Below are 27,735 nucleotides of genomic sequence, written 5' to 3'. Positions count from 1 at the left end.
GATTTTCCTATTCTATTAGCTAATGTTTATATCTGGTTTTTTTTTTCTTCTTTCTATGCTGGGACTTGGGAGTGGGTGAGTAAGCTTCTTTGTTGTTTGATGTCAGTTTTTATTATAATATCGAAAACTTTCATTTCTTTATTTACATTTCGTATCTCACTCACCAACTCATATGTATATACAAGGATTGAGCCCTGTTTTAATTCCATCGTCAACTGGATTTTTGTAGCTGGCTAGCTATATATATATATATATGTATGCATGCATGTATGTATGTATGTATCATATATATACCCTTTGGCTGGCAGTGGCAATGGCAGTACCATATTTAAGGTTATAGTTGTTGGGTTTTGCCTATATTTCTAATCTCCCCCTCGATCTCACCAGAATTCTACCGAGAGAAGCCTTAATTCCATAACGTGGATAAGACCCTTTCAATTCATACCTTCGAAAATCCAGGATCGGAGAATTCGCTGAATATTTTCTCTCTCTAATATATCTCGTTGTAGATAAGATAAAACCATGTCATCTTTTCTCTCATCAGCCTAATCCTTAGTCCTAGATTCAATCTGGGAAGGGGAGAGACGAAGCCTATGTGGAAGTATGTGAAGTTATAAGTACTGGTATTAAGAGCCGATAATCACTCATCTCTTATCCTTAGTTTTTCCTTTAAATTCGAAATTTAGAGCATTAATCGAATATCCCATCCCAAACAGAAAATAGCCTTTGATTCTTTCAAACTGTTGCTTTATCGTTCCTTCTGCTGTTCATGGACTACTGCAAGGAAGTTGAAGGGAAGGGAGTCCATGACCCTTTTAACAAGAATATGACTACGTTATCGAGGTGTGTATGGGTGCCATATCCTGTTATAATTGGTGCTGGCCCTTCGGGCCTAGCCACAGCTGCTTGTCTCAAACAAAGAGGCATCTCTAGCTTGATCCTCGAAAGGGAAAACTGTATAGCTTCGTTGTGGAAGCTTAAAACCTATGATCGTCTTCGCCTTCATCTTCCAAAGCATTTCTGTCAGCTACCCTTCATGCCATTTCCGGAAAGTTTCCCAACTTATCCAACGAAAAAACAGTTTTTATCGTATTTAGAGTCCTACAAAAAACATTTTGGTTTAGACCCAGTTTTCAACAAAACCGTTGTGAGTGCAGAATTCGATCATCGATGTGGGTTTTGGCGAATTAAGACATTGGGGCTGAAACATGAAGAAACCGAGTATGTGTCTCGATGGCTGATTGTTGCTACCGGGGAAAATGCTGAGGAAGTGGTGCCCAAAATTGAAGGAATGGATGATTTTGGTGGCCCTATACTTCACACAAGCTCATACAAAAGTGGCCGGTTGTTCCGAGGGAAAGATGTTTTGGTGGTTGGATGTGGCAATTCAGGCATGGAGGTCTGTTTGGATCTCTGCAACTGTGAAGCTCGTCCATCCCTGGTCGTTAGAGCTTCGGTGAGCATGCTTCTATCCTTTTTGTAATTCCTACATCGTATTATAACCTGGAAATCAATCTTTCAATTTCTTCATTAAAAAAATAGAGCCTATATTCTGGTCTCTTCTTAGGTTTCATTTTTAGTAATCGACGATTCACTTTACTGCTACGTCCTATAATTAGCAGATCCATCGACTTCGATCATTTCCTTGAGAAAACGTTTCCAAGCCAGGAAAAAAAAGAAAAAAAAATAAAGGAAATACTGCTATATATATATATATTCATGATCACCATGTTTAACATGCAGAAATATTATTATTTGTCTTCAGATTTAGGAAGTATGCGACCTTGTTTGTTTGATACTACTCTTAACAGCGGGTATTAAACCATACTAGATCAGTTACAAGAGTGAGTTTTTCTCTTTTATTCTCCTCACTTTCTTGGAAATTGTTTGCATGCGCAACATTAGTCGGTAGCCAAAAATTTTATGTCGTACAGTTCTTTTACTTTCTTTCTTTCTTTCGTCCTGTATGAACTCTTGTGTGAAAGCATAATTAAAAGACCACCCAGATTCCAAAAGGAATATATAGGTTACATATATGGGATAAGTGACATGAGAGAAATGCCCTTAGAAGAGGCGAATTCAAATGTGAGAGCGTGGGGGCTAATTTTATCGTCTCATCTTTACTTCTTTAGCACCACTTTTTATTTTTTATTTTTTGAAAAGGCCTTTTAAGCAACCTTTCGCTGCAGGTGCACGTTTTGCCTCAAGAGATGCTAGGCAGATCAACTTTTGGATTGTCCATGTGGTTGCTCAAGTGGTTTCCGGTGCGCATCGTGGATCGCTTATTACTTCTGCTGTCGCGTTTTACGATTGGAGACACTGGAAAATTCGGCCTCCATCGGCCCCAGCTCGGTCCTCTTGAGCTCAAGAGCAGATCTGGCAAGACACCTGTTTTGGATGTTGGGACATTAGACAAGATCAAGAGTGGAAACATTAAGGTTTAATGCATCAATTTTCCCTTCAACACAAGCTACACAATCGTGCATTTTAATCATATTAGATTCATTGTCCAGAATTATAATTAAAGCTAAACTTCTTTTTGCAATGTATAGGTCTACCCAGGAATAAAGCGAATAACATACAATGCCGCGGAATTTGTAGATGGGACAAAGGAGAATTTTGATGCCGTTATCCTCGCCACTGGTTACAAAAGCAATGTACCACAGTGGTTAAAAGTATATTAAACTTATTTCCCTTTAAAGATTTTGTGTCTGTGTGTGTGGGTTATTGAAGATGTGTTAACTTTGACTAGGGTGATCATGGGCCAGGCCGGGCTGGGTTTAGGCTGGGCCCAAATAAAATTTTAGGCCCGTTTACTAGGTCCGGGCCCCGCCCGGCCCGAAATATGGGCCTAAAATTTTGCCCAAACCCGGCCCGAAATAAAATTACTAAGCCCGAGCCCGGCCCGGCCCGGCCTCGCCCATATTAATTTTTTTTCTTATTTCATTAAATAAAAAAATTTAAAAATATAATAAATCAAATATATTTAAAAACATAAAAATAAATATTAAAACAAATAAAAATAATACTAAAACAATTCTTAAAATAATACACAAATTAACAATATAATAAAAACTAGTTATATTAAAATTTAAAATAATTAAAAATAAAATAAAAAATATATATTAATATATAATTCGGGGCGGGCCGGGCTGGGCCCGGGTCAAAAAACTCTTACCCGAGGCCCGGCCCGTTTTTTAAACGGGCCTCGTTTTTTTACCCAAGCCCATTTTTCGGGCCTATATTTTTACCTAAACCCTCCTATTTTTCGGACGGGTCTTCGGGCCGGGCCAGGCCGCCCAGCCCATGATCAGCTCTAACTTTGACTCTCTTTTTTTTTTTTTTCCACTGGATAGGATAGAGATTTGTTTTCAGAGAAAGATGGTTTGCCTCGGGAGCCTTTCCCTAACGGTTGGAAAGGTGAATGTGGACTGTATGCCGTAGGGTTTACAAAGCGTGGCTTGCTTGGTTCTTCACTCGATGCAACAAGGATTGCTGAAGATATTGCCCTTCAGTGGAAAGCTTAGTTGATGACGCCAGAAATTTTCATGATATTCGGGGACTGATTCTCTGATCTTAGTTTGATATATAATCAAAGACTAATGAACTACTTAGCTAGCTAGGCTTTTGCTTTTGTTTTCGCTTTCGCTTTCGCTTTTGCTTTTCCAAGGTCTTCTTTTAGAAGGAAAAATGTTAATTCTCAACTTTGTGAATATCTTGTAAATGTCCATTTTTCCATAGCCAAGTAAATTCCTAGTTCTTTATATTTTTATTTTTTGTGAGTAGGGGTTGTTGGTGGTCTATCATTGTTTTATATGTTTGCAAAGTTATATTTTCAGTAATATATATTTTTATGTATTATGAAACAATAACGTGTTATCTAATTTCTTGAATATGAACTTTGTTGTGTAAGAATTTTCCTTCAATAAAAAGTTCTATGCGTCGAGAGAAAAATTGTAATCTGATCATAATTTTGGGTACCACATAAATGATTTCTACTAAATGAATAACGAATAGTTATCCTTCAATGATTATTGGAACTTTCATCTCAAAAGGGACCACGATATATTTATATAATATAATTTTGCTGCAAAGGTTAAAATTTAAAGTGATTCAGAATAACCATAGGGAAAAGTGATGAGCAAATAGAATACTACCTTTTAAGATGATAAAAAGTTCCAATGTTGTATTTGAATCTGATTATAAACCCTCTTTCATTAGTTTTACAACTAATTATTTAAATTGAATTATAATATAATTTCATAATGAACAGCTTATATATATATATATATATATATATATATATATATATATAAAAGCTGGACCAATACCTTTATCTATGCACAGTCCATGCAATCTTCACCGCTGTTTGTTCCATGTCAACGCTGAGCCTGGGGTCTTTGCTGTATTTATAACAATGATTTGTCAAGAAAAAAAGGGGATGGAGGAAAGTTCACTTGCATGAACTTTTTAGTTATGATAGTTGTTTTATATGATTTTTATCGATAGAAATTCATGTGATCTGTAATTATAAATGTTTATTATTTATGCGGATTAGGTAATATATTTGTTGATATAAAGAAGCGAATTTGACGTTGAAAATTCATTTGATGAGCCAAGAGCCGTTAGGTTATTTTGAGACGGGTGAAAGATATTGAATTAAGGTTCTCATGTTTTCTAAATAGGATTGATGGTGGAATCAGTTAGATTATCAGTTTGTCGGTTTGATTGTAGCACTCTATACTCAATCTGATTGTTGGGTCTAAGCTACAGTATGTCACATTCGTTGCTGGAGCAACTACGATCAAAATAAATACATTCTCATACCATTAGATATACAAATATGCTTATCATCAGCATATAATGTGGTAAATAATCATTTCCATGTCTTATACGAGCCTACAAAAGCTCTAAAGATAACCCAAGATAGAAATATGGTCAAATTGTAAATAATTCAAAATACAGAGTCGACGTCGAAACATGAGAGAGCTCTTCGTCGGGACGTGACTGTAACACCTCAAAATAGGACTTATGAGTTTTAGGGGTATTTTAAGAATTTTAGCCTTAAAGTTTTGAGATTTTCGTGACATGGTATATCGGTAATGTTTTCGACTATGGTTTTTAGAAAAATCAAGTCAATTTTTAAAAAATGTGTTTAAGAGATTATCAATTTTGAAATGAGGACTGTTTTGGAAAAGAGTTCAAATTAGGAGTAGTTATAAAGGAATAATACCAAAGTTTTAATATTAACCTATTTTCCCCCTTCATTTTTATAAATTCCACATTAGATTTCTCCCATCCTTTGTAGTTGCCGTCCCTTGTTTCCTCTTGCTCTTGCAATCGATTTTTTATTTCTACATTATGATATATTGGTTTCCATCAACACTCAAGCCTTAAACCTACATTAAATACCAAGAAAAACTCCCAAAAATATCATTGATTCCTTTATTGTCAAGCTTGTGAGTTTTTTGGGTTTTCGATCAAACTCTTGGTTTTTCATCGTCTAATGTAACGATTCAACTCCTAAATAGTTTTAAATGTCATTTAGTCTTTAAAACAAAGTTTTTAGCCATTAAATCACATGTTTTGAATAAAAGCCAAAAATTGGCTCATTAATGGTGAATTTTGGGATTTTGAGTAAAAACGTGATTTCAAAGTGTTTTTCAATTAGTTTTAAAATGATTAGAAGGTTTCTAAACTTACTTTGAAGGATTGTTTAAAATTTCTTGAGTTTGAATGAATTTTCGGAAAATAGCCAAAAACATGTTGAAAAAGTCGATACCATGAATTGAGTAGTTTTATGTAGTTTAAAGGTTGTGAATTAGTCGTAGGTGAATTTTAAGATGAACGAAATTGAGTTTAGGTGAAAAGACTGAGTATAGACCGAGATATTCGAATTTAAATTTTGCTATGTTAAAGGTTTCGATCAAAAGAGAACCTAGCTTATGCTTGTGTTTTTGGATTGTTTGATATGAGTTTTTAGCTGAATGTTGATTGTGTTGTTGTGTGATTTAATTTGTTGAAGCGTTGGAATTGATAGGACCTTCTACGAGTAGAGATAAAGGTAAGGAAAAGCTAGTTTAAGCTTTCGACTTTTCGATGAAAGTGCAATCGGTGAGTGTTTGGAATCGCTGCTAGTAGACAGGATTCATAGTGTTAATTGGGAGCTCACTATCCTAAGTTCCAAGTGTAAGCTTTTTATTTCCCTTATTTTATTTTTGGTAAATTATGTGATTATGATAATATTTATAGATTGATTATTATGATGTGATATTGTGATATGAGACATGTGTGATGACTATTGTGAATTGTATTGTGTTGTAGGCATATTAAATATGCCGAACAATAGTGATGATATTGTGTTAGCAATATAAATGTGAAGTGAAAGTGTGCAAAAACTGGTAAGTACGTCTGTGTTGAATTATGGAATGTAATGCTAATGTAACAGGTTATGTATGTGATAAACTAATTTTAATGCACTCATATATGGTTGGATACATGATGGCTCAATGAGCATTATTGTGGCACTTTAAATGCAATTAAATATGAATTTGATAAGCATGCATTGTGCACAAGTTTGTGATGTGAATTCATGAATATGAATAGAGATGATATGCATTAAATCAGTAATTAAAATTGTGTAATAGTGGATATTTTGGCCTTGTGACCTTATGAGACCATTGGATATAGTTGACATGCCATAAGATTGTGAGTACTCACCTATATGTGTTTTGTGACTTAAGCGTTGAGGCCCTGGGACATGTTGGAGAGATAAGGGAATGTAAGCTAAGCTTCATTCAACGGGACATGTTTGGTGCGTTCGAGAGTGTTAGCTTTATGCTTCACTTTTGGGATATGTTCGACTCTATGAGTCATTTGGTGTGTTGGAGATCCGTATATACGATGTATGGTGATAGAGGCCACTTTTATGTTTCATAGCCTCAAGTGCCAAATTATCTTCAAATATATATATGTGTAATGTGACATATTCCTAAATGAGTATGTGGTTGCTATGAAAACTATCATTTAAATTTGATCTTATTTTTTGTGGTAATACGACGTGAGATAGAGGCTTAAACATGTAAATAATGCTAAATGAGTTTATTTAAGTTTTATGAAAATGTTAGTATGTTCTCATAGTAAATTGCATATGTAATTGTGGTTTGGATCGTTTTCATTTAACTTATGAAAGCATGTGAATATATCAGCTAGACTTGTCGGTTATTGAAACATGTATACGTCATTTAGTCTTGATGAATTATTGTTAAATGGATTATATATAAGTGAGTTGAGTGTAATTGAATGTAGGAGTATATGTTAGTTTTATTTCTTAATGAAACATGAATATGTTATTTTGACTTGATTAGAATATGGTTGTGAACGTGTTGTATTATGTTATTGTTTAACCTTTGATATTGTGTGTACATTTTGGTTATTCTGATCATTCACTGAGCTTTTTAAGCTCACCTACTCCTTTCTTAAAACCCTTGTAGATTAGTTGTGTGCCGGTGTGAGCGGTGTAGTTCCAAGGGGTGATCCAAGCAAGTTCTTTTCTGTTATTTCATAGGTGTTATTGTTAATTGTTTACGTTTTGGGAATAAGGCAATGTGGTAGACTTTTACTAATATTTGCCATGATGTTTTGGATGCTTCCGTAGACTACATGCTCCCAAGTTTATGATATTCATTTTGTATTATGTTTATTATAGGTCGGACTTACTTTTGATTGTTGAGACTAGTAGTACGGCCGTTTTAATGTTTATTTGATGACGATATGTTACCATGATGGATTGCAACATGTTGGAATGATAATGCTCAAGTATGTTGTATTTTTTAGTCTGGAGCTGAGGTATTGATATTTGTACTGTAAAAACAATACCTCTGTGATTTTGAAATGTGCAGGGAGACAGTAATGTAATCTGGTATCGATACTCTATCATGAGTAACAATACTTGGGGTAGAAATATTGATACTTTGGCAGAGGTACTGGAAACACAAAAATATACTCACTTTTTCATGCCCTTTTTAACTCAAATTCATACAGTTTCGGTAAAATTATTGTCGAAAAATATATAAATATTATAAAATAATTATTTTGTACCTAAATTATTAACATAATGAAATTTAATTAATTTTATAATTAATTTTGATTAATTTTGACAAATTTGCACAAATGGCGAAAATTGGCTCGGTAAACACTACTAGAAGTTTAAAACCGAGAAGCAATTTGAAGTACCAAGGCGAATTAATTTTCAGCCTAAGTCGGTCCAATTATGTGTATTAATTCATGATATAATTAATTTTAATTCATATCCAATTTAATTTGGATTAAATAAATTATTATTAATTAATTATGAAAAAGTGGTCCAGTTGAGCTGAACCGAGTGAACTGAACCGACCAAGAAGTGGACAGCCCAAAACCATCCATATGCTGACCCAAATTAGCTTATTGGCTGATTATTTAGCTTGCAAAGAGGCCCTTGAAGACTTGTTCAAGTTGCAAACAAACCCCTCCACAATTGGTGGCTTTATAGATTTGCCTCAAGCCTAAATTAGTAAAGTTGAAACTATCAACCTTGCAACATGTGTGGCCGGCCAAGGGAAGGCTCTTTGGCTGATAATTTTGGCTATTTATAGCATTCCTCTTCAGCTATAAAAACCCCCTTAGGTCAAGCATTCATATCTTTTCTCTCTTCTCTCCACTTTCTCTCTTCTTTTCCATTTTAAATTCTCTTGCTCTCTTGCCGATTTCTCCTCTTGGAAAAGGGGCATTCATCAGCCATTTGGAGCAAAAATTAAGTGTTCATAGCAGCCTTGGTCTACGAGGAAAACGGAGAAAGAAGAATGGCGCAAACTAGTCAAGCCACAGAAAAATACCGGATATGATTCTTGTTCCCTATCTCTTTAATTTTTGTTGCTATTATGATAAACATATCTATGAATATTTATGTTGTTGGAATGGTTAATTTAATCAATTTAGCTTGAATTTAATTCGTGTTAGGTTGATTGCATTTCATTTTCTAGAATTGTTAAAATTGTGTTTATGTTGTTATAGGCCTCAATAAGATGCTTGATTAAGTAAAATCATGACTAAGTTATTCTTGCATTACAATTGTAAGGTAGCTAATGAATTAATTATTTAAACCGATTGAAATTGTAATTAATGGACACAGTACTTAATCAGTACATGTTTAATCATCTAAGGTAGATGAGGGTTAAATTAGCAACGGTATCTGACGATACAATTGTCTTGCATAACTTGCAAGATTATTGTGATTAAACTGTTTCAAGGTAGGGATACTTTGTTACGTCACGTAGTCTTTTTTGTGCTTATTAGATTTAATTAATCGTTCGAATTGACATAGGGATACGTATAAGAGATTATTTCAATTTAATAAGTATGTATGTGTAATAACATATTTGCCTATTAAAGATTTGTTTAATCGGTTGAATTGACATAGGGATATAGTCAAAATATGAATGGATTTTGGTAAGTGGGTATGTTCATAAGCTAGCAAATTACCGAGTTACCGTGAATTTATTCGTAACAATATAAACATGAGTTTTAATAATTCTAAGTTAAGAAATGTAATTAATCTAACACAATTATGTCATCTTGATTAAAATCGTATTTTGAAATCGTGCATTTGAGATTTATTTATTTAGTTTACTTAGTTTAAAATCTTAGTTTTTAATCACCCTCTTAAAACAAAATATTTTTCTTCACCAAAGTGTTTTAAATAGCATTCATAAATAATTCTTTTCATAGTCCCTGTGGGTACGATAACTCGACATTTACTTGTCACTTTATTACTTGTTGTGATTGCGTACACTTGCTCATTTTCGTCGTTCTAGTACTAATAATTTTCGACAGTATGGTTTTTGTGCTAGAAAGAGAATGCAAGTTTGATATCAATTTCCTAGTTGGTATCAATACTTTAGCGTCACTATCGATACCTACGTGATTGTCTTGAAAATTTTGTTAAGTGCTCCTTTAACACCCCTAACCCGTATCCGTCGTCGAAATAGGATTACGGAGCATTACTAGATTATTTCTTAAATAATTATACATTTCATATACATTTATCAAATCCAAACAGAAGTCATTCAAATACAATTATATAGTCCGTAACACGAGCCCTCGAGGCCCGAAACAGCATTAGAAGTGGTTCGGGAGTAATTTGAATACATAATAAATTTTTAGAAAACATAGAAAATTTTCAAAGTGCAAGGGACATGCCCGTGTGGACAGGTCGTGTGTCTTACACGGCCAAGAGACATGCTCGTGTCACAGGCTGTGTGGACATTTGAAATGGGATCACATGGTCGTGTTCCAGCCTGTGTCTGACCCCATGTAACTCTCTGAATTGGGTCACACGGCCAACCACATGCCTATGTACCCTTCGAAATGGCCTCACACGCCCGTATGCCAGACTGTGTCTAGGCCGTGCCAAAATTGTAAGGCATACTGACTTATGCCACATGACCAAGTCACACGCTCGTATGCTGGGCCGTGTAGAGCATACTGACTTGGTTTCTAATAAACATCGGGAACACACGGCCATGTCACCTAACTGTGTGTCACACAAGGCTAAGACGCACGCCCGTGTCTTTACCCGTGTGGACAAAAATAGGCCATTTTCCATGCCATCTTTCTTACCCAAACTATGCAACAACCTAAACACATCAAATGGCATATAACCTTATCTTCAATAGGTATTCAAAACATCCACAACCAAGTCCGATTCATGCATTATCAATACCAACAACCACAAGGATTATAAGTATCGCAATTAACCATTCACTTTCATACCAATTTTACATCTAAAAATCACCTAAATGGTAACTTTCAACTATGCATTATTTAGCCTAAAACCACATGCATACCATATCTCAAAATTCAACCATTTGGTGCTCAAAATACCAATTCACAACAAGCATTCACATAGCAATTTATACGCTAGATAACAAAAGGCTATTTGCTCATATATATACATCACCAAGTATACCAAAATAAGCCAAATCACATGGCTATACACATAACCAAAACATACTTCATTTATAATCCAAATCAATTGGCTAAATACATTACCAATATATAGACCATATTAACCAAAACACCTATACATGCCATATAACCAAATAAACAAGTTCAAAAGTACCAAAATGGCAACTTGATAGTGTGATGAGATCTCCAACTCCCAATCCGAGCAAGCTTTGAAATCACTATAAAACACGGAAAAGTAACAAAGTAAGCTATAAAGCTTAGTAAGCTCGTATGATTAATAAATATAACTTACCAATCTTTAACAAATTAAGTTATCTATCATAATACACTACAATTCAATTTAACCATAAGGCTAACATATGTTCATCCACATAGTAAATCATATAACTCACAAATTTCATAGATTTGATGCTTATACGATTTATGTACATACCTGTACTAATACGTATCAATCTCTTACCCTTTCATATCTTCAATATACCCATTGAACCATTTGGAATAATATCAGATATTTGGGAATCTCACACCCAAAGTGCCAATACATGGTCAAAACCATCTCAATCTCATATCTCATATGATACTCACTCTCGAGCTATCATAGGGTCTACTTACACAAGCTGAAGGTCAAGACGTAACTACACGGTGCTGCTCACACAAGTTGACTAGAATCCGCAACAAATGCTGGAAAACTTAGCCACCAGTAGAATGTACGGACCAGCGCCCAAACACAATAACCCTTAATGACATGTCATTTGTATCCTAAACTATTCCTAAGGTTCAACCGGGATTTCACACGTAGCAATTTCTTCGTTAAGAATTTCCGTAAGGTTGTATTCATCAATAATACAATTATAAAGCATTTAAAACACAATTATATTAATGCTTATTAATATACGAACTTACCTCGACCACAAAAACGTCGGAACATAATCGACTAGTCCAATACTTTATTTTTCCTCCAATCTAGATCTGTACGTTTCTTTTATTGATCTATATAATCAAATTTAACTCATTTAATTATCATTCTATTCAATTTAATCCAAATTTCATATTATGGCAATTTTACACTTTTGCTTCTAATATTTCAACTTCTTTACGATTTAGTCCCTAACTCATAAAAATGCAAATTCATGCAATTTAGTCCACACCCATGCTAGGTGAATTTCACCTATACTCATAATAGCCCATATTTTTCATTATTTCACACATTTACCATACAATTTATCACATTTCACAATTTAATCCCTAACTGACAATTTTATCAAAAATCACTTAACAAATGTTATTTATCTAACAACAACCATCCATTTTCTATCATCAAACACCAAAACACATACATATTCATCAATTTTAAAACCCTAAACCTTTAAAATTTTTTCAAATTAGTCCCTAGTCTAGTTAGATTAAGCTACAATAACTCCAAAAACATAGAAATCTTTAAAAATGGGACGAAAAATACTCACATGCAAGCAAGGATAGATGGCCGAATGCTTTAAGCTATTCCCATGGTGTTTTAGGTTGAATTTTTGGTAGTGAATGCACTTAGGAAGATGACCATTTGTTTTTCTATATTTTTACTTAGTTTAATTTACTAAATTACAATTTTAACCTTAATTAATAACCTTTCGAATACTTAATAATATGTCCATATATGTCCACTCACATTATGGATGGTTGAATTACAACATAAGGACCTCCAATTAAAGTTTCATAGCTATTAAACACCTTTAACTTATAGAACTCAAGATTTACACTTTACGCGATTTAGTCCTTTTTATCGAATTGAGCACCCAAACGATAAAATTTCTTAATGAAAGTTTTACACAATCATACTATCATGCTGTAGACATAAATTTAATAATAAAATAAATATTTTGACCTCAGATTTGTGATTTCAAAATCACTATTCTGATTTGACTAGAAACGAGCTGTTACAGGTCTAAATGCTTGAATTCTTAACACGGTAAGTTACACTGATGTATTTCCAGCATGATTTGATGATGATTAATGTATGTATGTCTTAAAACTTGTGCAAATGTGAAGAATAACGTGTGTTGACTTTAATAATAAAATGAATATTGTAATGTACAAGTAGTGAAATGGTCGTGTGAGATATTTATATTCAGGCTCAGTAACCAGGCCGTGTATAGGGTGTTAAGTGACATACTATTTGGCCTCATCGAGATGACAGAGTTCCTTGTAACGCTGTGACCTGGAATTCATATCTCGTCGCGATGACATACATTTGAGTCACAGCGTGACAATCTGTTATGCAATTTTCTAATGGCTGTCAACCTGCAATTTTCCAACCATGGTTCTAGACACATTCAAACATTAACTAGCCAATATTTGTAACTATATAGCATAAATTCTTGCAACTCAATACCTTATACAATACTAGGCCAATACCTTAACACCTACGAGTCATTTACCTAACGCAAGCCATTTAAATCATTTATACACTTACCTATTCCACAAGTTAATATATATTTTCAACATTTCCAACCACTTCAAAGCTACCTTTAACTTCATTACAAGCAATATACATATAAACAAATTCTAACATTAACCATTAAACCATAAGTGTATAACTTTATATACCAAATCTAACTCAACCTAGGTAAATTCCATATAACTAACAAAAGAGATTTATAAAAACATTGTCGAGTCTAGGATATTGATTGGATGCTAAAATCAATGCTCGGGATCTCGTTTGGAACCTAACTTATGCTGGAAAAAATAAACCGTACGTTAAGAGATAAAACTCAATGGTATTTCTAAAATTCAAATAAATATAACACAAATAATCAATTCATGCCTATTGTTTAACTAATTCGTATACCAAATTATAATATAAACTTAGTGATCAAATCATTTGGTTATTTCAAATCTTACTTTCTAGCAACTATCTAACCATTTCCCATATATTTCACTTCATCCATATTTGATCATTTCGTATCACCATTTATAAACATATACTCATAAATATACTGTTAGAGTTGGGTGACCTGAATTCCTGTTAAAAATAAAATACAAGTGGCAAGATAGGGGGATCTACGAGGGTGAAGGCTGAGGGCTAAATAGAAGTTTACTTCCTCTATCTGATGTTGTGTAATGCCCCGAATTTTGGGCTTAGAAGTTTTAAGTCTTGAGTGGGTGCAACTAGGAGACTACACATAGATATTTAGTTGTGCAAGAAAGTGACACAATTGTGTGTCTGCTTTAGTGGTTGAGTGGGAAGTGTCTGAGAAGTCTTGGGTTCAAGGCTTAGCTTTAACAAAATTTTGTTTTAAATGGAAAAAACCCTGTCTCTAATCAGTAGGCTTCTTAAAAAAATGTGGCTAATTCTTGTCATAAAAAGCCTGCTAGTCTAGTGGTAAGTGTTGTGTAGAGGGTGCAAGGGGTCTGAGGTTCGAATCCTTGCTTGTGCAAATGGAGCTTATTTTTGCTGGTGGTCATGGGAGGAGGTTGTGTTTGACCAAAACACCAAAAGTATGGGGGATTTTGATTATTTGAATTGGTGGATAGGAAGGAATTAAGGAGAAAATCGAGCAAGTTCGAATTTGAAGAAGAGTTGTGCCAGGTTTGAACTCTGGCACTCAGTGTGTTAGTTGTGTAGGAATGTTGGGGAGGTGTTTAGTGTGTAGAAGGTCGATCGAATTGGATGAGTTCATTTGGTCAAAAATTTGGCTGTGGTAATTGGTGCCAAAAATGGTTCTACTTTGGGTGTCATTTTGTGGATTAGCTAACTGAGTGTCGACTTTGTTCTCAATACCTCGGGTTGGCAGCTTCCTTTCTTTTGTTTTGTTTGCTTTAGCCGAATACGACTTTTCACATCTCCTTCATTCTTCTCTTTTCTCCATTAAGCCGAACGCCATGATCAAGTGGCCAACCCCTTTTCTTTTTCTTTCGGCTCTTATCAGTTTTTTCTCTCTTAGGCTGAGTCCTGTGTTGGCCGAATACCCATACTCTCCCTCTCTCAAAATCCTATTGTTCTTCTTGCTTTGCTGAATCTCCTTGTTTGATTGTTACCAAAATTTATTTGATTTATTGGTAAGTGTGTGTTACAATCGCCTTATTATTTCTTTTCCTAGCCGAATATCCTTTTCTCTTTTCTCTTGATTCTTTCGGCTTTTATCGAGTTTTCCCTTACATCGATTAAAGCCGAATATTTTCTTCTCTTTCCCTCTTCTGATTTCAGTTTCTCTTAAAAGGGGAGGGGAATTGGCTTTGGTGTTATTCTGTTTCATTGGCTGAATATTTGGTGTTCCCATTCTTTCTCTCTCTCGTCGATTTTCTTCTTCTAAGCAATGGGTTCTATCTAGCACAGGTTGCTGTCGGTTGATAAGTATTTTGGGTAAGGGCAAAAATTTTTCTCAAGCGTTGTAAGTATGTTTTTTAATATGTTAAGGTGCTAATCCTTTGTATGTCAAATGTTATTGTGGCAGTGCCAAATCATGTTGGACTTGGTTTACTTGTGGAGTTATAAGACTTAATTGGTTGAGGCAGTGGAAGTAAGTGTCTATAACGAGTTCGTTTGGTGACTGTTGTGGTATTAAGCATGACTAACGCTGGTCATGAATTTGTCAATTGTTGTAGGTGCAATTCATCTCAAGAGGGGTTGCGTACCTAGAATTCTAACAGGTGTGCAATCACACTGTTATAAGTGTAGATCGGCAAAAGCCGAAAAAGTATGACTGTTGACTCTACACGAGCTTACGCCCGCTCGTGTGGTAATTTGAACGCATAAAATGTAGGTGTTCAATCGTAGAGGCCACCATGAGCGATTTCATGGGCTTAGGCCCCACTGATATTGTAACACCCCGAACCCGAGACCGTTGCCGGTGTCGGACACGAGGGGTTAACAAGCCAAAACCACTTATGGCACCGACCAATTTGACATTCCCAGGCAAGCTGGAAAACTGCGTCGCTTTCGCCTTAAAAAGAATATCTCGAGTTTCACAACTCAGAAACTGATTCCGTAAATTTTTCCTGAATTTAGACTCATATATCTATCCATGGATTTATTTATAGAATTTTTGGTTGGGCCAATTGGTACAGTTTATTAGTTAAAGTCGCCCATGTTACAGGGGTCGACTACACTGACCTTCGCGCGTTACAACTTGAATATCTCTCTTTACAGGGTTTTAATACTGATACCGTTTGTTTCCAATGAAACTAGACTCAAAAAGGAATCTGCACATATAAGGCATGACTTCTAATTAATTCTGGATAATTTATGGAAAATTTTCAAAGTCACGACAGGGGACCCAGAAACCGTTCTGGCCCTGTCTCACGAGAACTTTAATATCTCTCGGTATACTGATCATATGATCGTTTCGTTACTTTCATATGAAAATAGACTCGTCAAGGTTCGATCACATAATTTATTCACTATTTAACACCATTCCTAAAAATTTTGGTGATTTTTCACATCCACGTCACTGCAGCTGGCAGCCTCTGTTTTTAAGGTAGGCTTTACCTATATTGTAGTTCCCATGGACCAACTATAGTCTAGTCATACTTAGGTCCACATATGATCATATTTAACCATTCCAATGGCTGATCATGTGACCAACTCTCTCATTCCAAACTATAATCACATCATGAAACCAAATATAATTACAAACCACATATGGTCAAATTCCATACTCCACTATTACGAACCATTTTCGCATGGCCGTACACATATACATCACAAGTACTTAAAATAACCGAGGGTAGCCCTATACATGCCATATCCAAAACTCAACTAAAGGAGTACCAAAAGGGCTTTGATAGTGTGGTTGACTTCAACTTCTATGATCCCGAATCCGATCGCTAACGAGCAAAATCTATAAACAGAGAAACAAAGAAACGGAGTAAGCAATTTATGCTTAGTAAGTTTCGAGCCATAATATACACACAACCAAAGCATAGCATTCAAGTAGCTAAACAATAATTCATATGCACAATTTCTCAAAGACATGCTTACTTCACAATCCCAACTCTTATATTCATACGCAAATAACGGCCTAGTTAATGCCGATAGCTCATTTATCATTAGAGCGAATATTCAGCGATTTACTCATAGTGTGCAAAGTACACACAAAACATACCTTGTTGTTGGGAATTTCACATGTGCAATAACTGAAAATTTTCCAGCAGCTTATAAATTTCAATTCACATACCTTCGAGTTTATCCGGATATAGCTACTGCTTCAAAACACCTTCGGACATAGCCCGTTATGGTAACCCGCACAAATGCCTTCGGACTTAACCCGGATATCACAACTCGCACAATTGCCTTGGGCTTAGCCCGGTATCATAGCTCGCACAATTGCCTTCGGCTTAGCCCGGATATCATAGCTCGCACAATTGCCTTGGGCTTAGCCGGATATCACTCGAACATTCATACACATCTTTGTTTCATTTTCACAACAAAACTTTTATGCACAATTCACTTAACAAAATATCATTTCGCTCAATGGCCATATACAAGGGCGAATTTCGATTGCTTATTACTTCATTCAATCAAATCAAAATCTAAGTTTCGATACTCGAAAACTTACCTCGGATGTTGTCGAATGATTCCGATGGCTATTCGACTACTTTTTCCTTCCCTTTATCGGATTTGGTCCCTCTTTGCTCTTGAGCTTAATTTAGCAAATAAATTGATTCAATCATTTGAGTATCAAAAAGAGGAACTCAAGGCACTTAGCCCACATATATTCACTAGACATTAAAGTCACATAAGTACGAATTCATGAATCGACTCAACACACAAAGCCTTCAACATGCTTACTCATGGCGAACAACACAACCTCTTAGGTACTCATTCATGGGCCGATTATGCATGTTGATGTTGAGGCCAATTACATGTTTAATACCACACATGCATGGCACACATTTTACTAGCTAATGCTTTACATATTGTAGCTCAATACACATCTATCATTTGCTTCATAATCAAAACACAATCACATGAAAATACATACTTTGAGGTAGTATATATGTCATTCCAACACATCATGTGCAAACATATATATATATATAGGTGCATGGCAATCTCAAGGGGTTCATACCCATCCAAACACAAATTTTACCAATCAAGTAACAAGCATAAATCATGCTCATGAATGCACCATGGCGAATACATCACAACCATACCGTTTTAACTTTGGTCATGGTTAAACAAAGAATTCAATGTCCTACTCAAGAATACTAAAAGAAATTTCAAGAGTAGTCAATCCATCATTACATGCATCATCAACAAGCTTCACATTTAGCATGCAATGGCTTTAACACAATATCAACCTTGGCCAAATACCATTTTCATGGCATAACAAGGATTTGAACCATGGCTAACATGCACATCAAGTTAGCAACCAAAACAAGCATGAACCTCATGACACAACCTCAAACATACCTTAATCTTGATGCAATTATAGCCGAATCTCCTTCTAGTTCTCTTCTAAACCAAGCATGAAGCAAAAATCCTTCCTTTTCCTTAGTATTTTCGGCCAAAGAAGAGAAAATGGATGAACAAAATTTTTTCTTTTCTTCTCTTTCACTCACGGCAAAGGGGGGAAAGGATGAGCAAATTTTCCTACATGCTTAATTTTTTATCATTTATCACATCATGCATTAACAAAACATGTCATAACATGTTTTCCTTGCCCATATTCCTTGTCATGGCCGGCCACTATACCATCTTTGGGGAAATTTGACATGCAAATCCCTTATTTTTGCATGCATGATCAACTAGTCATCACACATTTCCCCATCATACTTTCAAAGTTTACTACTAGGTCCTTTCTAGTGAAATTCACATTTATAATTCTAAATTGAAACATCAAAATGTCATACACAAATTAACACATATCATAGGCATCAAAATAAATTTTAAATTATTTTTATGCCTCGGTTTTGTGGTCCCGAAACCACATCCCGATTAGGGTCAATTTTGGCTGTCACAACTCTCCCCACTTAAGAAATTTTCGTCCCCGAAAATCTTACCAGTAATAGGTTTGGGTAACGCTCTTTCATAGAGCTCTCGGGTTCCCAAGTAGCTTCTACCATCCCGTGTTTGAGCCATAACACTTTTACTAACGGAACCCTTTTGTTTCGCAACTCCTTCATTTCACGAGCTAGGATACGAATCGGTTTTCTTCATAACTCATATCGGATTGAATTTCAACCTCGATGGACTAATTACGTGCGATGGATCAGATCTATAGCGTCAAGCATCGAAACATGAAAGACATCGTGAATCTTTTCGAGTTCAAGGGCAAAATCAAACGATATGCAATCGGACCGACTCGCTTCGGATATCTCATATGGCCCAATGAACCTCGGGCTCAACTTGCCCTTACGGCCGAATCTGAGTATCTTTTTCCAAGGCGAAACCTTGAGAAACACTTTATCTCCCACCTGATGCTCGATGTCTTTACGCTTCAGATCCGCGTACGACTTCTGACGATCGGAGGCTATCTTCAGATTTTCACGGATCACTATCACTTTCTGTTCAGCATCTTTAATCAAGTCCACCCCGAAAATTTTGCTTTCACCGAGCTCCGTCCAACACAATGGTGTACGGCATTTACGCCCGTACAAGGCCTCGTAAGGTGCCATCTTAATACTTGATTGAAAACTATTGTTGTAAGCAAATTCAATCAAAGGCAAATACCATTCCCATGAACCACTGAACTCGAGGATGCAACATCTTAACATATCCTCAAGAATCAATCATCCGCCGGATTGACCATCGGTTTGGGGGTGAAAGGCGGTCTGAAATGCAACCGTTCCAGAGCCTCTCGCAACTTCTTCCAAAATCGCGAGGTAAATCTCGGATCTCTATCCGACACGATGGAAATAGGCACCCCGTGTAATCTCACAATCCGAGAAACGTACAATTCGGCTAGTTTGTCCATTGAAAAATCCGTACGTACGGGGACAAAGTGAGCCGACTTAGTCAATCTATCTACAACGACCCAAATCGCATCTTTCTTACTCGCTGACGATGGTAGTTCGGATACAAAGTCCATTGTGACTCGATCCCATTTCCACTCGGGTATCGTGATCGGCTGAAGTAATCCTGAAGGCACTTGATGTTCCGCTTTCACTTGTTGACATATTAAACACCTCGAAACGACGTCGGAGATGTCTCGTTTCATACCATGCCACCAAAACCGACGTTTCAAATCATTGTACATTTCCGTACTCCCCGGAATTATCGAAATATGTTCCGAATTCTTTGGAACACACAGACGATTTCTCAACCTCAGACAATCGTCATCATCGATTTGAAACTCCGATTCCTTGTTTGGTACACACTCAGCCTGTTTTGCAGCCAACTCATCGTCGACTTTCTGAGCTTCACGAATTTGATGTATCAATAATGGTTTGGCTTTTAATTCAGCTACTAACACATTGTCGGATCGAACGGACAAGTGCACGTTCATCGCTCGTAAAGCTAATAATGATTTACGACTCAAGGCATCCGCAACCACATTCGCCTTTCCCGGGTGATAGTCAAAGACCAGCTCATAATCCTTTAACATCGCAGATTTAAGTCTCTTTGAGTCATCAAATATTTGAGACTTTTATGATCCGAATACACATGGCACTTCTCACCAAATAAGTAATGTCGCCATATCTTTAAGGCGAATACGATGGCAGCCAATTTGAGACCATGGGTCGGATAATTTTTCTCATGTGGCTTTAATTGCCTCGACGCATAGGCCACAACTCGACCTTCTTGCATCAATACGCAACCTAACCCAAGTAGGGAGGCGTCACTATAGATGACAAACTCTTTGCCAGATTCGGGTTGCACTAGAATTAGGGCTTCACTCAAATAAGTTTTCAGTTGATCGAAACTTTTCTGACATTTCTCCATCCATTCGAACTTAACATCCTTTTGGAGTAGCTTCGTCATTGGCGTGGCTATTGTTGAGAAACCTTGTTACAAATCGTCGGTACGCGGTAACGGATATTTGTTCTTTATTGTCGCTTTATTAAGCTGACGATAGTCGATGCACAGCCTCATGGTTCCATCCTTCTTTTCACAAACAACACTGGCGCACCCCAAGGCGAAAACTCAAGCGAGCAAAACCTCTATCCACCAATTCTTGCAACCGAGCTTTCAACTCCTTTAATTCCGTTGGTGCCATACGATACGGAGCTATCGAATTGGAATGGTACCAGTACCAATTCGATGCCAAACTCTATTTCCCGAACAGTGGTAAACCCGCAATTCTTCGTGGAAAACATCCGGTATTCACAAACCACCGCACAGATTCGGGTTTCTTTTCTAACTCCTTGTCATCTAGAACATACGCAAGGTATGCTTCACACCCTTTCTTACGTATTTCGAGCCAACATTGCGATATTACGGTGGCAATCCCTTTAAGTCCGTAGACTCAACCCGAATTATCTCGTTATTCGTGCACCTCGATCAATAGTCTTGCTTTTGCAATTTACAACCGCATCGTGCATGGTCAACCAATCCAAACCAAGAATAACGTCGAATTCGTTGAATGGAAAAAGCATCAAGTCCGCGGAAAACAAGAACCTCAAAATACTAGGGGACTTTTCTTACACACTTTGTTGACGAGCACATAATGACCCAAGGGTTTGACACCAATTACAAACTCAAGAGACTCAATGGGCAAAGTCTTCTTTGGATGCTAAGGTTTCGCATATATAAGAATGAGTAGAACCAGGGTCAATCAAAGCAATCACATTAGCATCGAAAAGAGTGAGGATACCGGTAATAACATCTGGTGAGGCAGCATCCTCGCGTGCGCGTATGGCATAAGTCCTAGCAGGAGCACGAGCCTCAGATCTGATGGTGGCATCTCTAGATCCTCTCTGACCGCCACTAGCATTGCCCGTGTTTCTAGACGGCCTACCTCGAGTTGTGGTAGCACCCGGGTTCCCACTTTGATTTATGTTTTGTTCAGATAAACTCGGGCAATCCTTAATGAAATGATCGACTGATCCGCACTTGTAACAGGAGCGGTCACGAAATCTACAACTCCTAGAATGCCACTTGCCACAATATTGGCACTCCGTTCTGTCTCGACGATCATTGCCAACACTGGCGATGGAAGTGACTCGCGTGCCCATAGGGGGGGTCGATCGCGGTCTCGTCTAGAAAAGCCCGAAATGTCTCTAGACCGGCCTAAGCCATCTCTAAATTTCTTTGATGACTATGGGAAGGGCTTCCCCGAAGACCTCTTACGAAACTCCTACTTCAGCTTTTCTTTTCTCCATACTGAGCTCCTCGGCTTTGCACGCTCGCCCGACAAGAGCCACAAACTCTCGGATTTCAAAAATGCCAACATACAGCTTATATCATCGTTCAGTCCATCTTCGAAGCGTTTACACATCACAGCTTCTGAAGAAATCCATTCGCGCGCGTACCAGCTAAGCCTCACAAATTTTCGTTCGTAGTCGGTAACCGACATGGAACCTTGCTTAAGATCAAGGAATTCCTTTCGTTTTTGGTCCATAAATCTCTGACTGATATACTTCTTTCGGAATTCAGTTTGGAAGAACTCCCAAGTTACTTGCTCTCTAGACACCACAGAAGTCAGAGTACTCCACCAATAGTAGGCGGAATCGCGTAGCAAGGAGATAGTACACTTTAAGCATTCATCGGGTGTACATGATAACTCATCGAAAATACCGGATAGTGTTGTCCAACCAAAATTCAGCTTGCTCGGCATCGCCGCTATCCGTAGCTTTAAATTCAGAGCCCCATGTTTTCAATTCGCCGATTGGGCTTACTTGACCTTACTTGGTCAGTTACCGGAGGTATTGTAGGTGCGGGGGTTGCATTAGTCGGGAATGGAGGTTGTGGAACAGCCGTGTTAGTTCGAATGTATTGGTTAAACCAATCATTCATCACACTATAAAAGGCTTGCTTAGCCTCATCATTCGGATTGCTGGCAATAGGTTGAGAGTCCGCCGGCGCTGTCCCTTGCGCGGAGCAAAGCGCCGCACTCTCTACATCATCAGCTATTGCTCGGTTGGGATCGGGATCCATTGCTATAAACAAACACAAATTGATTGTCGAAATCACCACACTATCAATTTATCACTTAATGGCATGTATAGTGGACCCCAAACATATCACGGTAGTCCTAGGATCGATTAAACCGTAGCTCGATACCAATAAAATTGTAACACCCGAACCCGAGACCGCTGCGGTGTCGCACACGAGGGTTAACAAGCCAAAACCACTTATGGCACCGACCAATTTGACATTCCCAGGCAAGCTGGAAAACTGCGTCGCTGTCACCTTAAAAAGCATATCTCGAGTTTCACAACTCAGAAACTGATTCCGTAAATTTTTCCTGAATTTAGACTCATATATCCATCCATGGATTTATTTCTAGAATTTTTGGTCAGGCCAATTGGTACAGTTTATTAGTTAAAGTCGCCCATGTTACAGGGGTCGACTACACTGACCTTCTCGCGTTACAACTTGAATATCTCTCTTTACAGGGTTTTAATACTGATACCGTTTGTTTCCAATGAAACTAGACTCAAAAAGGAATCTGCACATATAAGGCATGACTTCTAATTCATTCTGGATAATTTATGGCAAATTTTCAAAGTCGCAACAGGGGACCCAGAAACCGTTCTGGCCCTGTCTCACGAGAACTTTAATAGCTCTCGGTATACTGATCATATGATCGTTTCGTTACTTTCATATGAAAATATACTCGTCAAGGTTCGATCACATAATTTATTCACTATTTAACACCATTCCTAAAAATTTTGGTGATTTTTCACATCCACGTCACTGCAGCTGGCAGCCTCTGTTTTTAAGGTAGGCTTTACCTATATTGTAGTTCCCATGGACCAACTATAGTCTAATCATACTTAGGTCCACATATGATCATGTTTAACCATTCCAATGGCTGATCATGTGACCAACTCTCTCATTCCAAACCATAATCACATCATGAAACCAAATATAATTACAAACCACATATGGTCAAATTCCATACTCCACTATTACGAACCATTTTCGCATGGCCGTACACGTATACATCACAAGTACTTAAAAATAACCGAGGGTAGTCCTATACATGCCATATCCAAAACTCAACTAAAGGAGTACCAAGAAGGGCTTTGATAGTGTGGTTGACTTCAACTTCTATGATCCCGAATCCGATCACTAACGAGCAAAATCTATAAACAGAGAAACAAAGAAACGGAGTAAGCAATTTATGCTTAGTAAGTTTCGAGCCATAATATACACACAACCAAAGCATAGCATTCAAGTAGCTAAACAATAATTCATATGCACAATTTCTCAAAGACATGCTTACTTCACAATTCCAACTCTTATATTCATACGCAAATAACGGCCTAGTTAATGCCGATAGCTCATTTATCATTAGAGCGAATATTCAGACAAGATTTACTCATAGTGTGCAAAGTACACACAAAACATACCTTGTTGTTGGGAATTTCACATGTGCAATAACTGAAAATTTTCCAGCAGCTTATAAATTTCAATTCACATACCTTGAGTTTATCCGGATATAGCTACTGCTCAAAACACCTTTGGGACATAGCCCGTTATGGTAACCCGCACAAATGCCTTCGGACTTAACCCGGATATCACAACTCGCACATTGCCTTCGGCTTAGCTCGGTATCATAGCTCGCACAATTGCCTTGGGCTTAGCCCGGATATCATAGCTCGCACAATTGCCTTCGGCTTAGCCCGATATCACTCGAACATTCATACACATCTTTGTTTCATTTTCACAACAAAACTTTTATGCACAATTCACTTAACAAAATATCATTTCGGCTCAATGGCCATATACAAGGCGAAATTTCGATTGCTTATTACTTCATTCAATCGAATCAAAATCTAAGTTTCGATACTCAAAACTTACCTCGGATGTTGTCGAATGATTCCGATGGCTATTCGATCGCTTTTTCCTTCCCTTTATCGGATTTGGTCCCTCTTTGCTCTTGAGCTTAGTTTAGCAAATAAATTGATTCAATCATTTGAGTATCAAAAGAGGAACTCAAGGCACTTAGCCCACATATATTCACTAGACATTAAAGTCACATAAGTACGAATTCATGAATCGACTCAACACACAAAGCCTTCAACATGCTTACTCATGGCGAACAACACAACCTCTTAGGTACTCATTCATGGGCCGATTATGCATGTTGATGTTGAGGCCAATTACATGTTTAATACCACACATGCATGGCACAAATTTTACTAGCTAATGCTTTACATATTGTAGCTCAATACACATCTATCATTTGCTTCATAATCAAAACACAATCACATGAAAATACATACTTTGAGGTAGTATATATGTCATTCCAACACATCATGTGCAAACATATATATATATAGGTGCATGGTCAATCTCAAGGGTTCATACCCATCCAAACACAAATTTTACCAATCAAGTAACAAGCATAAATCATGCTCAAGAATGCACCATGGTCGAATACATCACAACCATACCCTTTTAACTTTGGTCATGGTTAAACAAAGAATTCAATGTCCTACTCAAGAATACTAAAAAGAAATTTCAAGAGTAGTCAATCCATCATTACATGCATCATCAACAAGCTTCACATTTAGCATGCAATGGCTTTAACACAATATCAACCTTGGCCAAATACCATTTTCATGGCATAACAAGGATTTGAACCATGGCTAACATGCACATCAAGTTAGCAACCAAAACAAGCATGAACCTCATGACACAACCTCAAACATACCTTAATCTTGATGCAATTATAGCCGAATCTCCTTCTAGTTCTCTTCTAAACCAAGCATGAAGTAAAATCCTTCCTTTTTCCTTAGTATTTTCGGCCAAAGAAGAGAAAATGGATGAACAAAATTTTTTCTTTTCTTCTCTTTCACTCACGACAAAAGGGGGAAAGGATGAGCAAATTTTGATTTTTTGTTTCTCTTCCTACATGCTTAATTTTTTATCATTTATCACATCATGCATTAACAAAACATGTCATAACATGTTTTCCTTGCCCATATTCCCTTGTCATGGCCGGCCACTATACCATCTTTGGGGAAATTTGACATGCAAATCCCTTATTTTTGCATGCATGATCAACTAGTCATCACACATTTCCCCATCATACTTTCAAAGTTTACTACTAGGTCCTTTCTAGTGAAATTCACATTTATAATTCTAAATTGAAACATCAAAATGTCATACACAAATTAACACATATCATAGGCATCAAAATAAATTTTTAAATTATTTTTATGCCTCGGTTTTGTGGTCCCGAAACCACATCCCGACTAGGGTCAATTTTGGGCTGTCACAGATATTGTTCTAAAATAGGCTCAAGCCTGCACTATTTCTGATTTTGAAATGGGCTAAGGCCCTAATTGAAACTGAGGGGGCTTGGCCCAAATTGTGTTTACTCTGATTGTTTGCTTATATGGGATTACGCACTTGAGTTTTCATAAACTCACCTTTCTGTTTACCTGCGCAGGTAATCCTTAGGCAGATCAGTACTGTGAGGGACTTGAAGGTGGCCACACAATAGCTTACACTTCAGTATCTAACTTTTAAATTATAAGGAGTTTAATTTGGGTATTTTTATGTATTAAGGACTCTCTAGATGTTATTTTTAATTTGGGGATTTATATTTGTTTTACTTTAATACTGCTAGTAGTAGAAAAAGCACTCGGGTTTTCAAAAAGAAAATATTTTTCAAAAATACCAAGAATACGTAAACGGTTTTAAGAGCTGCCACAAGAAAATAATGTTTTACAAGTAAACGCTAGTACGCAACTATTTTAAAAAGCTTCCGCTACAAATGAGATTTTGAAATTAATAACATTTTAAAGAAATACTATTGATAGTGACGCAAGATTTAAAATCATCTTTTAGAGCACACAAAGAGGCTTAATAAGGATTGGGCTTTTCAAACGATATTACACTTTACAGAAAACAATTCAATGTGACATCGCCAGATTCGGCCATAACGTCCAGGTCTGGTTTGGGGTGTTACATGTTGATTAGAATAAGGTGTTTTAACCTTACTGTATTACTTCTATTTGACTTTGATTAAAATAAGGTTTTAAACCTATAAATACATGTAATCGTCTCTCCTCTTGTATCATTTGAATTCGACATAGTGAATTTTCTTCTCTTCTGCCTGTAGTTTTTTTTTTCCGAAAAGGTTTCCACGTAAAATTTTGTGTGTTCTATTTTTTTCTTATCTTTGCGATAAATTTCCATTATCGACTTTTAATTTCTCACAAATTGGTATCATAGTTTTTCATGCTCCTTATCTTAATCACGATAATGACATCACTAAAGTAATTTCATTGTTGGATCGCAACACCAGATTTGTGGTGTGGCTTACGTAGATGGATTTGAAGGATGCCCTGCTAGGGATAGATAAGATGCCTTCGATGTTGACGGAGGAAGAAAAGAAGCGTAAAGATCAAAAAGCTTTCACACAACTACATCAGCATTTGTCTAACGAAATTCTGCAGGATGTGATGAAAGAAAAGACCGTCACTACATTATGGGCGAAACTCCAGTAGTTACGCATGTTAAAAACCCTGATTAGTAAGTTACATATAAAACAATGTCCTTATGCTCATCGTTTGGAGGAAGGTATGTCTATACATGAACACTTAACTGTGTTTAAAAAAATTGTCTCGAATTTGGAGCCCATGAAGGTTCAGTATGATAAAGAAGATTTA

General features: G+C 36.8%; 1 protein-coding gene across 1 annotated transcript; it reads left to right on the top strand.

The window, feature by feature from the left end:
• The first annotated feature begins 55 nt into the window (after positions 1 to 55).
• On the top strand, positions 56 to 3,766 carry LOC108452609 (indole-3-pyruvate monooxygenase YUCCA2-like). The gene is made up of 4 exons (XM_017750408.2): positions 56 to 1,456; positions 2,190 to 2,438; positions 2,553 to 2,675; positions 3,357 to 3,766. Exons 1-4 carry the CDS (start codon positions 770 to 772, stop codon positions 3,525 to 3,527), a joined length of 1,230 nt encoding a protein of 409 aa, XP_017605897.1. The 5' UTR covers positions 56 to 769; the 3' UTR covers positions 3,528 to 3,766.
• The last annotated feature ends 23,969 nt before the right edge of the window (positions 3,767 to 27,735 follow it).

This window comes from Gossypium arboreum, chromosome 6, assembly GCF_025698485.1.
Source record: "Gossypium arboreum isolate Shixiya-1 chromosome 6, ASM2569848v2, whole genome shotgun sequence".
Classification (NCBI taxonomy): Eukaryota; Viridiplantae; Streptophyta; class Magnoliopsida; order Malvales; family Malvaceae; genus Gossypium; species Gossypium arboreum.
This window is presented reverse-complemented; position numbering and strand designations above follow the sequence as displayed.